Consider the following 16034-nt stretch of genomic DNA (forward strand, 5'->3'; position numbering starts at 1 on the left):
ATTAATGTATATATATATATGTATATGAATACATGTATATGCATACATATATATGTATGTATATATTTAAATTTCTCTGTTCCATGTGTATGTATATATATGTATATATACATATACTTATACATATATATCTGTTTAGAAGTATATTATAAATAAGTATGATCAATAAGTATATATATATATATATATTTATAATATTAATAGTTGCGTAAATATATTCATAAATTTCCTGTGCATTGATATATATATATATATATATATTATTGAAACATCTCCTTATATTTGAATTCAGGCGTCAATGCATGTACATATTTTTGGATGTAGACGTAGAGTCTAGGGCTATGGTTTTGGAGTCCATGTTCTTTAATATCCTTGGTGCCTATAATCGTCGTGTATAATATTTTTGTAAATTGTTCTGAAAGTAACTGTTTTGGCTGGTTAACTGGAGGTGTTTTTGTGTTGTATTATTGGAGAGTGAGCCAGTATTTTTATTTAAACATAATGAAACAAGCACCACGGTTTGATACGCTCTCATATTTTGTGTACTTTTTCTTGCTGACTATTGATTGCAAAGCCATTGTGCGTCTGTTGGAACATTCAAGATAAATGCTTTTGACGTTTTTTGTTTATACACATAGAACTAAATATATAAATATATACATACATATATATATATTTATACATATATATACGCATATATATATATATATATTTATATATTTATATATATATATATATATGCATCTATATACATAAACATGCATTTGTGTTTTATTATCATTCCTCAAGCATGTTGACGAATACAAGTATCTGTGTACACACTTGTTAACAGTGATGGTATATATTTTCTAAAGTATACATTCATGTATATCACTGTGTATGTATATGGGTAATCGTCTGTCTCGTTGTCCTAATAAACTCTATCGGCATTTTATTATAGGTGTAGGTGTATACATGTTTCTATATCAACATCTTTATCTATATATGGATTTCTTGCATTTGAATGTATATTATTTTCAACGTGTTATCTTTCGATCACCATATGTATATATGTTTGTATCTACACAAGAGTGTATATATTTTATTAGTATATATAATTATTTATTTATTTATTTATTTATAATTATATATATATATATATATATACAATTATATATATATATGTAAATTCATTCACTGTTGAATGGGACCAGACCTGCCACCTTACACTTATGTGAAATTACTGATTTAACAGCTTGTTGTCAGATATCGTGTTCTGTTTCAATGGAATTCGCCTCTACCTCATACCTAGCATAGTCATATATCGTATTGCCGTGTACTCTGAGTCGAATTCGAAACGAGTGTTGTAATGATGCTTGTTTGTCTATTTATTTGTTTCTTTGTTTGGGTATAAACGGTTCAATTCTTCTCCTCGCCCTCGCCATCTGCAACCAAGCTACTCTGTGGTGTAGTTAATGTACTTATGGGTCGTAACCTTTGGATGTGAATGAACATATTCCGTAGCCTCTGCCAGTCTCATGCTCTAGCAATGCAATGCACGTTGTAAGCCTGCAAGACATACAACCCTCGACAGCAAACCTTTGTAGGTACACTATTAAAAACCGAGTGCAATCTGCAGCATTAAACTCGGTGTGGAACGGAATGCGTTTACGTTACAATTCTGCTCCACTGCTCGCGACAGTGCGCTTTGATATGTGTAGTGCTATACACGCATGCTTTTAAAACACGTGGTACGTCTGGGTGGAAAGTTGACAGGTGTATCGTGCACCCATCAGTCTCTGTGCTTCCTCTTCCGTTACACAAGTGTGGCACCTTTGACCGTCTCGTTGGCCATCCGTGACGTAGATATTTGTATATTCATGTAAGTATATTTATGTCTATGTATGTATGTATGTACATGTATTAGTGTCTTGCTTCGCCAATAGTGATGTTCATCGCACATGCAGTCTTTCTGCTGTGGGCCATTATGCACGAATAGCGAGTGTCGTATGCATGTTTTACGTATTGGCAGCATAGTGTCTATAAGTCTCTTACGTTTTACATCGCAGTGTCGATCATTTTTTGCACCGTTTGGACTATATATCTCTCGTTCTGCCAAATTTATGGCTATACTGCGTTGTTTCTTTCTCTGTATAGGCGCCCATCAAAATCTGCGGTGACGTACACGGCCAATATTTCGACTTACTCCGGTTGTTTGAGTACGGTGGTTTCCCGCCCGAATCAAATTACCTGTTTCTGGGAGACTACGTTGACAGAGGTATGGTACTGTCTATAAACCTTTGGATGTGCTTATATATATATATATGCATAAAGGTATACACACATATATATATCTATGTATGTTATGAGAATATCCTTCATATCATGTACTGTGAAGCACGACAAAAACCAAAGATATCAGATTAACATAGGGGAAGGCGGAATTGGGATTGGCCTGATGAGGCCATTTGTCAATTGATCACCTGGTGTCTATAAACATTTATATATATTTTGGAATTGGAATGGTTTTCAAGAGGCTTTCAATCGATAAAAAACCCCAAGTTTGTGAAGTCTTGTATCGTATAACCTATATTTACCAATTGGCCCATACATATACTTAGTTATTTGTATGTATATGTAAGTAACTATGTGCGTGTTTCAGTATCTGTGTGCGTATATGTATACTAATTTTACACGCATACGAAATTCCCGTTCTCCAGGAAAGCAATCGCTGGAGACTATTTGCCTGCTTTTAGCTTACAAGATCAAGTACCCTGAGAACTTCTTCCTTCTCCGCGGCAATCACGAGTGTGCTTCAATTAATCGTATATACGGATTCTATGACGAATGCAAAAGAAGGTAAGTGAAGGGAGGTGTTGTGGCCAGGCCTCTGTTTGAGTTTACAAGATTGTCAGATAGTGGCATGGTCCGTTCATGTTATGGCTATGAAGTGTTTGTGGCGTTCTATATATATTTGTATACATATACATACACATAAATACACGTACATGTATATGTATGTACATACTGATACTTGCACTCGGCGTGTTCTTCAGTGGTTAATAATCGTAGTTGCATATTCAGAAGTTATCTGAGAATGTGGCACACTGCGTATGATTGAATTTAATGCGTATAGAGCCCAAATATAGGATATGCAAACTCTATGGTACTCTATTCAAGCATATGGTTTGACATTTCTTATGTGAACAATGTCTTTTAATAACGATTGTATGCGCCGAACTTTTCAGTTAGAGCGTTGCCGCAATTATTCAGGGGAAGAATACAAGTATTTCTATATATACATACATATGAATGAGGTTGTATATATAGGTACAGACATTATGCTGTTAGCAGATAAATATGTTCGTACGGCAAGCACGTATCTACTCGCAGCAAACATCTGTGTGTTGTATATATATACTAGACATCGTTTTTAAATCATTATAATTTACCTCTCGTGGCGTATGGCACGCAGATATAGCATCAAGCTTTGGACGACGTTTACTGAATTTGTTTCTCTATGAATTTGAATACATGTGTGTGTATTTATTATTTATATATGTGTAAACGCATATATATATATATACGAATATTTGAGATAAAATTTGAAGCATTATAGCTCACCTATATATTATCAAGCTTTGGAAATAACTTCTTCAACTGTATCTCTATATGTATGCATATATATAAATTCCTATATTGTGCATGGATTTTGATTCATCATAACTAACATCGCTTGGCACATGGCCCACAGATATAACATCAAGCTTTGGAAGACGTTCACAGACTGCTTTAACTGTCTCCCCATCGCGGCCATCATTGACGAGCGCATCTTTTGCATGCACGGAGGGCTGTCGCCTGATTTACATTCCGTACGTCATTGCTATATGTAGTTGATCGTTTTATATGTTGTTGCTAATGCTATATTTAGTTGCGAGTATCATATATATAGTCGATCGTGTTATATGTTGTAGCTATATGTATTTAATCCACTAAATGTCTTGGGCCACATTTCCTTTGTCTATGGTATATTTTGCTCCTGGTTCTATCAACTAGATATTATAGTTTGAACTTCATATGTCATTATCGAGCTTCCATATATTTTTATTCTATACCCGGTGTTTTGGTTCGCATTTAATGTGTTGGTGCTATATTTAGTGACTAGTTGTTTTCGGATTCACGTTCACCGTGTCCACAATGAATATTCATTTCCATATATCTATTATCGTGATATATGTATGTTTATTGTCGCGAATGCAGATGAACGTATGTGACGATTTATTGTATGTATGCATATATATATATGTATGTATGTATATATAGTGAGTAGGTACAGCTCAAATCGTTATCAACCAGCGCGAGTATTCTCGGTGCGGATATATTGTATAAAGTCATGAAATATATGCGTCCGATGTTAAGTCCCAGAGTCGTGTGTGAAGTTGGGTTTGAAAGAGATTTTGCTGATTTTGGTTTGCCGCATACATACTTTATTACATTAATCCTTTCATACAGCCTTTGAAACATACCGTTTCTATATACATCTGTACCTCTATTTATCTGTTTTATCCATTAATTTATAGAGGTATCTATCTAATATTATGTGTATACATAAATCACACACACACACACAACCCGGGGAAGTACGTATAGACCACTGATCCTGGCCCTTGCCCTGTCTCCTCCTGTTGTCATCTGCACACACAGATGGAACAGCTGCGAAGAATTATGCGACCCACAGACGTGCCTGACACCGGTTTACTATGTGACTTGCTGTGGTCCGACCCCGACTCAGATATCACGGGCTGGGGCGAGAACGATCGGGGCGTGTCCTTTACTTTTGGACCGGACGTGGTGCAGAAGTTTTTGGCCAAACACGACTTTGACCTGATTTGCCGAGCCCATCAGGTGGTGGAGGATGGCTACGAGTTCTTTGCCAAGAGACAGCTGGTGACTATATTCTCAGCACCCAATTACTGTGGTAGGTGCGCCTGCCCTGGGCACTGCAGTGTGCATGTATGGTGTGGGTGAGAAGACAGAGTGTATATGTATGGTTACGGTATAGGTATGGTATGTCTATCTCTATGTTTATGTTCATGTTTGTATGCTTGTATATGTATTCGTATATACATGCTATATATATAGTACTGTTGATAAAACAATGTGTAAGCCTCATCCTCGTGTAAGCCTCAGACATCGTTGTTTGTTAAATTACTTCACTTTCATCATACATTCACCAATCCTTAGTATTTGATCTTCACCGCTGTTTTGGTGTGGTATGTTTCACTCTTTCGTAATCACTTACATCGTACATTCACCAATCCTTAGTATTTGATCTTCGCCGCTGTGTTGGTGTGGTATGTTTCACTCGGTCGTAATTATAAGTCCTGGCCATCAAACCCGATTGTTGTGTCTTTGTGGTCTGTCCTTTCATCCTGAAAGATAGCTGCCCTTTCTTGTATCGGTTTTTACGATGTTTGTTTTCTCTTATGGCACAATTGTACATTTGTATGTCGCTGTAAAAATATGCACTTCTGTCTCAGCCCGTTTTTGTTTCTCTGACCGCCACATTGCACATTTGTATCTATAACTTTTTCTAGACTGGAACATACCTGAAATTTAACGTTTTGCTATTACTTGTTTCTGATTACACAACAGGAGAGTTCGATAACGCCGGAGCGATGATGAGTGTAGATGAGACGTTGATGTGCTCATTCCATATTCTGAAGCCTACGGATAAGAAGATGTTGCAAAAGGTACGTTTAAAATTAGTCTGTATTTTCAAGGTAAACCTGATATGTTATCACAACTTTTGCACGCATCTATATAATGTGCTATGAAAGTATATCATCGGGTAGAGAGCAAGAGGCATGTGTTTATATTCGGTCTGTGTTCGTGTTTGAGTTATTGCTCCGGATCTATATACATGAATATATATACTTCATTATTTATTTTTATTTTTTACTTAAATATATATATATATACTTTATTTATTGTAGTCCAACGCAAGCACACGCACGCCTGTAAATCTGAATATATCAATGTATTACATTTATCTGTATATCGAAGTATTACCTATGTATATATATCGAAGTATCTATTTATAAGTTTCAACCCTAATGTAACCTTTCTCACACTTTTACTTTGGTTTTTCATAATTTCACAGAAGAAGTAAATATCGGTTGAAATTCAATAGCGAGTCGGTTCACTTGACAGCCGCTGTCATCTTGATGCTACCATACATACAACATACATATAGGTGTATATGTATATGTACATAGATATACCTTTGTGTATATACATATATGTATGTAAATGTACATAGATATGTATACATATGGCATACGCACCCATCCCATCCTCACCTCAATCCCTGCGATGGCATATTGTTGGTGGGCGGGCACACACACGCCGGTGGTTGCTGAGCAACGCACTGCCACTCCACGCACACACTGCTATAATTCATGTGTATGGCGCAACTACGATGGTGTGTGCGTGCACGAGTGTTCATGTACTGTGCACACGCTGGAAGGGGGTATGCCAGCATACAGGGATGGAGGTCTGCATAGCGTAGGTGGGCTTATGGGGGTCTGCGTAGCGGAGATGAGCTTAGTATATTGCAGTTACCTCGTGGATTAGGGCCTTTGGGTGTGGGTGGAACAGACAGCGAATATTAGTAGGTTCAAGCGATGGTTTCGCGAATCGGAATAAAGAGAATTGGTGTATATCGCTTTGTGTCTGCACTGAGCAATACTCTTGGCTAGTTCGTACATAAATTATGAATGTGATTGGCTGTATTATCTCCTCCGCCAATGGGATTAAAGAGAATTGGTGTATATCGCTTTGTGTCTGCACTGAACGATACTCTTGACTAGTTCGTACGTATACTATCGATTTATCGTCGTTATTTGGCGTTTAAATATACCTCTTTTTAAAAGAGTGTAGCCCCTTGTTGTTTTAGGACGTATACACTATACTCAAGTATTCTCGGTTGGAGGTTGTCGTTTGGCTATAGTACAAGGATGTGATGGAATTAGTTTTATATTTACCATTAATCGCTCATCGTCACTGAAGTGTTTTCAGGTTCAGTCATGTTTGGTTTTTATGTTGTTCTGTTTTCCTTTTTTTTTAACGGATGAAAAAGTACCCTAATCCCTATTACAACCTGAAAATTAATAATATATTTACCCACAAATTGGATTCAGTACATCTATATAACAACAAGAGTGTGTATATACTATCTAAGTATCTAAATCCACTCAAACGTTGGAGAATCTGATTGCTTGACGCTTTATTATCGTACTCTTATAGTACGTATATATATGTATATAAATATATATATGTATATATACTATATATATATATATATATATATATAATAATATATGTATAGTAAGTAGTATGTGTATATTATATATATATTATATATATATATATTATTATTATTATATTATTATATATATATATTATATATATATATATATATATATATATATACTTGTATACTTGTATACTTATAAACATAATATATATATATATAATTATATTGCTTAATTCAGGTTTAACATGTCGGTCACTGTATAATACCATTCCACCAGTTGTCACATGCAAGTGTATTTCAGATCTGTCATTGCACTCGAGGTATAATACACTGAAATTATCCGCAAACTCGTCAGCGTGGCTCGTTTACGCATCAGTGACACTCCGAGAGACCTGGATAAAGTCGCTGCACCCTTTTATAGTGAAGCAGCACGGTATGCCATGATAGTACCTGTGGTTGTCACATGTACCTATTGTTGTCGCATATACCTGTTGTTGTCGTATATACATGTTGTTGTCGCATATACCTGTTGTTGTCGCATATACATGTTGGCGCATATACATGTTGTTGGCGCATATATCACTTGTTGTCGCATACACCTGCTGGTGTCGCATATACCTCTTGTCGTACCATATATCTCAGAGATAATCTCCAACGGCACATTTCAACTCTCGTTAATGAAGTTATCTGCGTTAAGTTATACGTGACACGGAAGTTGTTTTGTGGCCAGGTCAGTGGTTTATCCTAGCACTATCACCTCACCCTTTGATCACCTCACCTTTTGGTTTTTTCTTGCAAGTGTCCAATCCAGGCGGTTCGTCGACATCTATGGCCCTTTCTAGCTTTACCTTCCGTTTCCCACTTCCTACTGCTTCACTCTTGCTCACATATTGTGCACTCCACGCGTCCACACCGATGATCGGATTATTATTCTTCACACCACGCTGGTTAGTCTCACACCCACACCTTGCTTGGCCACCACCACAGTGGTCGGTATACCCTTCCCATCCACGAGTCTTCGACTCAAAAACCAAAGTTTATCCCGGATGTATATGTTGATCGATTTCTGCGACATCACCTGTCGCTTTCCCACTGGATAGTGGTGCTTGGCGCATCGCTCGCGCAGTGTGATCGCCCCACCACCACATACGCCAATACTCGCACCCTTCTTGATCATCTCTTTCTCAGTCATCTTAGCTTTTCCATGCACATTGTACGAGCTCTCTTTGTGGGCTCTACTATCTCGCAGTTTACCCCGGCTGCAGCCCGTAAATGTGGTTGTAATTGTACCAATATTGTCTGACGAAGGCATGCTAGCCAACTCAATTGCTCCTACAACGTTCTGTAAGGCCAAAATATCCAGAGATCCGCGATGTGTTTGTTCCTCAGTATCCTGGCTCACGCTGATTGAAATGCCCGAATTAAAGGAAGACTATGCGCATTAGAAAAGGTACAAACTTCATCAGTACCACTATGTATATATACGTGTATCAAGTTACGTAGAGCTGACGAGCACAACCTGACCTTGTAACAAGTTTTATCTGTATATGTTAATTTATATATGTGAATTATCTTCAGGCAAGTAGAAACCTGAAAAAATGTTGGTCTTGGAATAATCATCTCGAAGAGATGAACCAATTCGCTAGGCGCGATTGGATTGAAGATTAAAAAGCTTTCAAGCCATCGAACTGCGAAAACAAACGCTGGTAGAATTAATCTTCTACCCATACCAAGTCTGCCATACACATCGAAGCAAGCTACGTGGTCTACATACGAAAAAGCGAACATTTTCCGAACAGTATTGTTTGTGGTGTGTTCTTTGACGAACCCCTTCTCTGTCAATTCTGCATTTGCATAAACCACGAAAAGTCGCTTTTTTAGAACTTCAAATGACAATACCGACCAGAAAGGCACGTCACAATTAGGAGCATATAACCGAGATGCAATAGGTGCAGTGATAAAGATCACGAGCTTAGTCCGTCCGCCGTAGTAGCGTTATCTTACATACATTTCAGCTCATAAAATCCTACACCACACTAATGCTATTTATCGGAACGATATGTCTAGAGAAAAATTACAACTATCAAATCATCATTTGATGAGAATTTGAAGAGACGTACTCTTCGTGTTACTAGCAATTTTTCCACATGAACAAGAACTCGGTCATGATCCGGAGCGGTGAGCTTACAAGCATTGGTAGTGAAGGGAGATATGCGGACCTCGAAACGTTTTCCGGCTTCGGCACACACATAGAAACCAGCTGCCATGGTTTTCATGAAATTGCCACACATTTTGAGATAATTATGTATCCTGGGATGCTAGAAACGGAATGTCAGTTTATTTTCAGATTAATGAGCAGACCAACGGACAGCAGAAGAAAAAAATTAGCTATGCATTATCGATGCTATGCTAGACAGCAAACCATTTCCTGAGCGACGAAGTTATTATTCTGTAAAGTATCATGTCAACTTACGTTCAATTGGGCCGGACAGCTTTGAGCGGTCTTTGGCGACCTCTGGTGAAACGTAGAACAATGGCATTGGTTCCTTTTCTACTTTCACATTCGATTACAATGCACTGATCCCTGAGTTTTCCGATGCTGACTCTTTTACGATGTATAACCCCATTGCAAATTCTATGTTCACCGTATAGAGGATGGTAGCAACTCTTGTTTAGTTTAAACGGCCAATCAAGCCTATTATGCGAAACAAATGATTTGCTCTGATTGAGCTGGTACCAGCTTAACACGTGTTCAGTATACAATGCTAAATGCTCGAAACAAGAGGCGGATTGCGTCGATACTACAGATTGGCAAACATCGTCCATCTAGCCTCGAAAATAATCTCGGGGGAGACTTGAGACGCGTATGATCACTATACGTCATACCCTCATTTACGAATCAAGCAAAGATAAACATACAACCACACATCGCATACTTGAGGAAAATCTTAGCCGCACGTGTTCAGCTGTGTATTACCTATCTTTATACCATATCCACATAGATGTGCTACTAACGACACTGTACCTCTTAGAAATGAATACACTGACCCAACTTAGGCCCCTTGTGAAATAGTGCCCCATTTAAGTAGAGTGTATCCAGTTTATGTCTAGTTTGGGGAGATTTACTAGTAGATTCAAGGGGGAAGGTTTGAATTCTAGAAGTTCAGGTCTCAGACTACTACTTAACAATAAAATCACAATAGACCTCTGAAGGAGGGATATTATAGATCGGTTAGGTTCCCAAATCGATAAGGGATGAGTGGAAGATGGGGGACCCCTGAAGGGGGTTCCTCGAAGAAATGGGGATAACCCCTATTCGTATAAGAGGTACAGACAGATATAGTTGCTACAACCATTATAAACGATCAAGAACTGAACATATCATCAAGCATCACTTACTTGAGGGGGAAATAAGCCGCATGTGATCGCTGTATGCTAGAACGTCCTCTGCCGCAAGCATTTCTGGAGTGGGAAGGCATGACCTAGGATCTATTGTGTTCCACAGTCCTTCGTATTTGGTTGGTGCTTTGTATACTGCGCGACTTGCGCTCACAACGATTATACAGCAATGACTCTAAAGAATGGCTTTCAGATTGGTGGGCAACCTTTCTCGTAAGGGCCACCTTTTATGGCACACATATATAGTTGGATCAGCTTGTAAATATACCACCAAGTATGTGTTTGTAGTTGTATCTATATATTTTCTTATTTCTAGTGCAATAGATAGATATACGATATCCTGGCACCTGCCCACTTGAAAGAAGATATTACTCCATTAGATACCTGGCACCTGCCAATGTTTTTTAAAGGTACAGGTGTTCTTGTCTCAATTCCCTCTATTGATTGGTCATAATGTGCCACGATACCAACCAATAGTCAATTAGCCAATAGCCATGTATAGCGATATTTAGGTAACGCGGCTGTCGAAATTTTAATTCGTAGATTAGGGTCTAAATACTCGTTTATAAAAAAAAGGCCAAATGTATATATTCTCCTGGGCTGGTAATTGTAAAAGGAAAGACGCCGACATTTGGCAAAAAGACATGCCCGACGAGACGGCACGACATTTTGTCAGACATATCGGTCGGCGTCGGGTGTCGGCGACAGACTTAGTGTTGACTGAGGGGGACTAGCGCAACAACACCAAACGACATGTACTACGTGTCGTGGCGACATTTATCATACGTCGTTGTCGGATGGCAACCCAAATATGCTCATAATACAATCAATTACGTCATCAATTATCAGAGTCAATAAATGTGTTTGTTTTCAAAAAACAAATAATATTGGTTGTTAAATGTTTTGCCGTTTTCCGGTTTTCGCTAGTTCCTTTGCAGTGCAGTTAAAAAACAGTGCACATTTATGATCCTGTCTATGTTTTGGATATGTAGCATATGACATATTCGAATTCAAGACTAGGTCCCAATCACTATGCCTGAAGATATTTGACCGCTAATCTGTATTAGTATAGATGCTCTTTGAAACATATTGCTGCATTGTTACGACATTGTGTAGTACCTAATAATATGAATTCAGTTTAATAGTACTAAATCAGTAAAAAATCAGGAAGTCTCACATGAAATACATATTTTACTATACTAAACCGATTATACGTTCAGCCCAGGAAATCAGAGAGGGTTTACAGACTAGCAAATCAGAGCAGATTTGAATGATACCAATAAAATTTCATAACATTATGCCATTCTATCGCGCTGTACAAATTGTACTGCTAGACAATTGCACTGAACGGTGTATTTCATTTTAGAATATATGTCACTTTGTCTAGCATGCAATGCATGGTATCGACGATGATGGTGAGTAATTGATTTCAAAACCAGCATATAAACATCCAACGCAACTAACTTCAAAAGCACTCTGTAAAAGGTTTACACGTTTAATTGCCAATCCGCCCGAAGTGACATTGTACTAAGTGGATATTTATTTGTTAAATATATCATAATACTATGGGCAACCGCTTTTGAATACATTGCCACTATAATCTGAACTTACTTGCAGCAATGAGAAGTGCCGCATTTGATTGAAGCGTAGTGGCCACATTTTTTAGTGTACCGACAGCATTCGGTGTCGTGCTTCTAACCATGTTTGCACTTGTCAGATGATATATCACCACACTTGTAGTAGTTGCCTGTAAGATCGCGTGGGCTCGATGGTTTGCGCTTCTCACAACAAGTGTGTTGATTACAGTCAGGCAGCCCCGACTCACAGTCATCTCCCTTTGCATAGCACTTCTCACGATCCAATAGCTCATATCCGTGACCGCAGTGAACGTTCGCATCTCTACATTCTTTGGGTTCATCGTACTGCTCCTTTTCACAGCATGTGCGTTTGCTACATTCAGGAACCCATGACTTACAGTAGTCCCCCTTGTTACAGCATTCTTCGCGTGGAATCAGCTCTTAGTGACGATCGCAATCAATATAAGACTCTTTACAAGTAATAGGGTCGTCGTAGCGAACACTGTTCTTATGGCTGCTGGTATATACTTGAAAGTCGAGGACTGCAAGACTAGCGACGGCAAGAACAAGGAAACGATTCATAGCTGACATGTTGGTTAATAGCTAGTGCTTTTGCTTGAGATCTGTTCACTGTTGTCACATGTACACTGTATTTATATTGATCCTAAAGATACATAGTTCCCACAGGGATGACTTCCATTTGAACGCTTCGAGTGTATCTTTTAACTACAGATTTTTATATTATTTATGCAAGCTTTTACTTCAATCTGCAGACAGATTTTAACTGTTCATGACCAAACTTGGCATACTTATTGACTATCGCGATGCTAGATTGATTTTTTTTGTTGAAATTAGTATGCAACCGTATAACTCGTTACCCAAAACCTCTAAGAAATTCTTGGTCAGTCATAGTTGGTTAATTTCGGCATACATGTACCTGCGCCGTAGTCCACCTACAGACCTTGTTACAGCAATTAAAGGACCTACCCTTCGCATGCACCTATAAACACTTTAATTAACACTTTGAACTCCTTATGCACCACTGTAATTCATCCCTTGGGCTTCTTCATCTACACTGAGCACAATGAAGTGCAAAGGTATCGTAACGCGCACATGTGAAGACTGTCTGCAACGCACAATTGCCAGCGGTCGTGTTCATTGTGACAAACATATACACAAACAGCCGCGAGGGTACAGGAACCGCGCACATAGACCGTGACATAGCGCGACTGGAATAATGATAGCCGTTTTATTGTGGTTGTAGGGCTATTTAGAGGCCTGCACCTAACAGCACACAGTCTGCACTCATGTGGACCGTCTGCACTCTATATAGAAATCTAGGTATTTATAATGTAGGTATAAATAATGTAGGTATCCATTGTTGAGGAGAATTAGAAAGAAATATACTGTAGTCAGTCCCCTCCGGCTACTAACGCATCACCTACGCGAACATCGTGTCTATAACACTCCATTTGAGTAGCAAAATACGACTATAACTGCATATATATATATATATGTATATATATATATATATATATATATATATATATATATATATATATATATATATATATATATATATATATACGCGTTGCGTGCATACAATACACCTCCATATATGCAATAGCATATATATATATGCGTTGCGTGTATACAATATACCTCCATATATGCATTAGCATGTACGTCCATCCATCCATCCTTATTCGCACATATCAGCAGTTCAGTCTACCAGTCTACACCTGCACCGTAGGTACTGTATCGCTATCGGAGCATGTGACTGTCAGCAGATTGGTGATGAGCTTAACACGCTCCCCCGCAGTCATTTCCAGACCCCCAGCCTCTAGCTGTTTAATGGCCATCTGTGATATAGCCACGGCACCCTGAGAAACGAGCGTGTGCAGTATATTAATAGATAGATATAGATGTGTTGTGTGCTTGGCTCAAGATATGCATATATAACACATAGGTAGTAGTCACGGCAACATATATATATATATATATTCACAACACATCGGTATACTCACCCAACCCCTCATAGTGACTACCCAACCCAAAGTATCTGACACCTCACCTGAACAATGTGCTCGCGTGCGGCAATCATAGCCTTAGCCTGTTGCTTCTTCAGCATTGCATTGGCCACCTCAGGTGCGTAGTTGAGCTCGTTCAGCTGCATGCTCTGTATGATAGCCCCCGCGGGAGCCACAGTCTTCTGAAGCGCATCTCGCATAAGGTTGCCTATGTGCTGGCTTTCGTTCTTGAGGGAAGGTTCGTCGCCTTCGGATTCGTAAGGGAATTGACTGACAATCTGTTTGAGTGTGGCACTGGCCTGGGTCATGACGTACTCGTTGGGGCTCAGGACGTTGAGCAGCGCTTTCTGTAACGGATGCAAGATAGGGTTGAGCAACCATACAGTTGGAGATGGGGTTTTTTATAAACAATACAGTTGGGAGATAGGTTTATAAACAATACAGCTAGTTGGAGATAGGGTTCACAACAATTCAGTTGGAGATAGGATTGTTACGAATGAGGCCTGAAGCGAAGAAGTTGGGAGGCACGCAATGAATAAGACGTGTGTGTAGGTGATGACAGGCATAAGCAGGCGGAATGGAATCACACACTATGATATCAGAAACAGAGAAGGGGGAGGACAACTCGGTTTAGGACTGATGAAAGCATTGCCTCGACACATACTACCTTATGAGTGGACACATCGATTTCGTACACACTTAATGAATTGTGTATATATTGTGTATTGAATTGTATATAATATGTATATGAACTGTATATGAAGTCTATATTGAATTGTATATGAATGTGTATATGAACTTTATATGAATCCTGTGTTGAATTGTATATGAATTCTATATTGTATATGAATGCGGGGTATTTATAGAGTTGTGAACGTCGAGAGTACTATGCGCCTGCAGAACACTAGACTATGCATCGAAAATAGCGGCATTGTATACAATAGGACAGGTGCAGATGCGCACAAACCCTGACGTACTGTACTCAACGACCCAACGGCCAAGGCAGTACACCACTGTACATGTACATGTGCCGAATCCGGTAATCTACCTACCTTGCTATCTACGAATCTGTAGGTAAGGATGGCCGAGACTATGATCGGGTTACCATTGCCATCGAGCACCTTCACATTGGGAATGTCCACACTCTTCTGTGATGTGAGGATGGTGCGGATTTCCCGCCCAAAGCAGTTGACGAAATGGCACCCTAAATAAGGCAGCGTATGGCGCGCGAAAGATGAGAAGGAGTGCCCGAGCTCAAATCTTCAGAACCAGAACCTACCCTGACCTAAATCAGATATACTATAATTTTAATACACATGTACATGCATGGTGTGAGTGTATACACATCGAGGCGTACAAAAGCGCGTGCAAAAGAATACTATGTATATATTTACCTGGCTCGTCGATGGTGCCTGTGTACGTTCCGTAGTGCAGGATGACCGCCTCTGAGCGTGTGTTAAGCGTAAAGCACGACATAACGGCAGTCAATGGGAAACATGCGAAGCCCAGCACATCCGCCACGATGGAACGACCAGCCCTGTTATAAGAACGAGTTGATGTTCGATTAGGGATGTATTATCGAGATGAGCGATGATTGGTTTCACTCTGAAATGAAAGAAAGACACAAGGAAAGTGAAGGAATGACGATTGCAAGCAAGTTCAGTCTACAGTTACTTATATACACATAGTATACGTTATGTCACAGTAAGCGAATCTATATTCCAGATATTG

At 39.0% G+C, this 16034-nt stretch overlaps 4 protein-coding genes across 4 annotated transcripts in view; 1 reads left to right on the forward strand and 3 right to left on the reverse strand.

Moving 5' to 3' along the window:
• Positions 1–6151, forward strand: part of SARC_09344 (serine/threonine-protein phosphatase PP1-beta) — a gene marked incomplete at both ends in the record, with an annotated part of 6664 nt that extends 513 nt beyond the window's left edge. The window contains 6 exons of the mRNA XM_014296644.1: positions 2137–2257; positions 2700–2838; positions 3734–3851; positions 4684–4957; positions 5635–5732; positions 6143–6151. Of these exons, the coding sequence (XP_014152119.1) occupies positions 2137–2257; positions 2700–2838; positions 3734–3851; positions 4684–4957; positions 5635–5732; positions 6143–6151 (759 nt within the window). The remainder of the gene's footprint in view (positions 1–2136; positions 2258–2699; positions 2839–3733; positions 3852–4683; positions 4958–5634; positions 5733–6142) is intronic.
• A 1374-nt stretch (positions 6152–7525) lies between these two features.
• On the reverse strand, positions 7526–9837 carry SARC_09345 (hypothetical protein; the record flags this gene model as incomplete). Its single annotated transcript, XM_014296645.1, has 3 exons — positions 7526–8729; positions 9418–9557; positions 9771–9837. 3 exons carry the CDS (start codon positions 9835–9837, stop codon positions 8232–8234), a joined length of 705 nt encoding a protein of 234 aa, XP_014152120.1. The 3' UTR covers positions 7526–8231.
• A 2370-nt stretch (positions 9838–12207) lies between these two features.
• SARC_09346 (hypothetical protein) lies at positions 12208–12647 on the reverse strand (the record flags this gene model as incomplete). The annotated part of the gene is made up of 1 exon (XM_014296646.1): positions 12208–12647. A coding segment is annotated over one exon (357 nt), but the record flags the coding sequence as incomplete, so codon positions are not given.
• A 1187-nt stretch (positions 12648–13834) lies between these two features.
• SARC_09347 (hypothetical protein) lies at positions 13835–15849 on the reverse strand. The gene is made up of 4 exons (XM_014296647.1): positions 15698–15849; positions 15356–15507; positions 14348–14650; positions 13835–14156 (listed from the first exon to the last, which is right to left on the reverse strand). Exons 1-4 carry the CDS (start codon positions 15777–15779, stop codon positions 14010–14012), a joined length of 684 nt encoding a protein of 227 aa, XP_014152122.1. The 5' UTR covers positions 15780–15849; the 3' UTR covers positions 13835–14009.
• Between the last annotated feature and the right edge of the window lie 185 nt (positions 15850–16034).

The sequence above is a fragment of the Sphaeroforma arctica genome (genome assembly GCF_001186125.1).
Source record: "Sphaeroforma arctica JP610 unplaced genomic scaffold supercont1.940, whole genome shotgun sequence".
Lineage (NCBI taxonomy): Eukaryota > Ichthyosporea > Ichthyophonida > Sphaeroforma > Sphaeroforma arctica.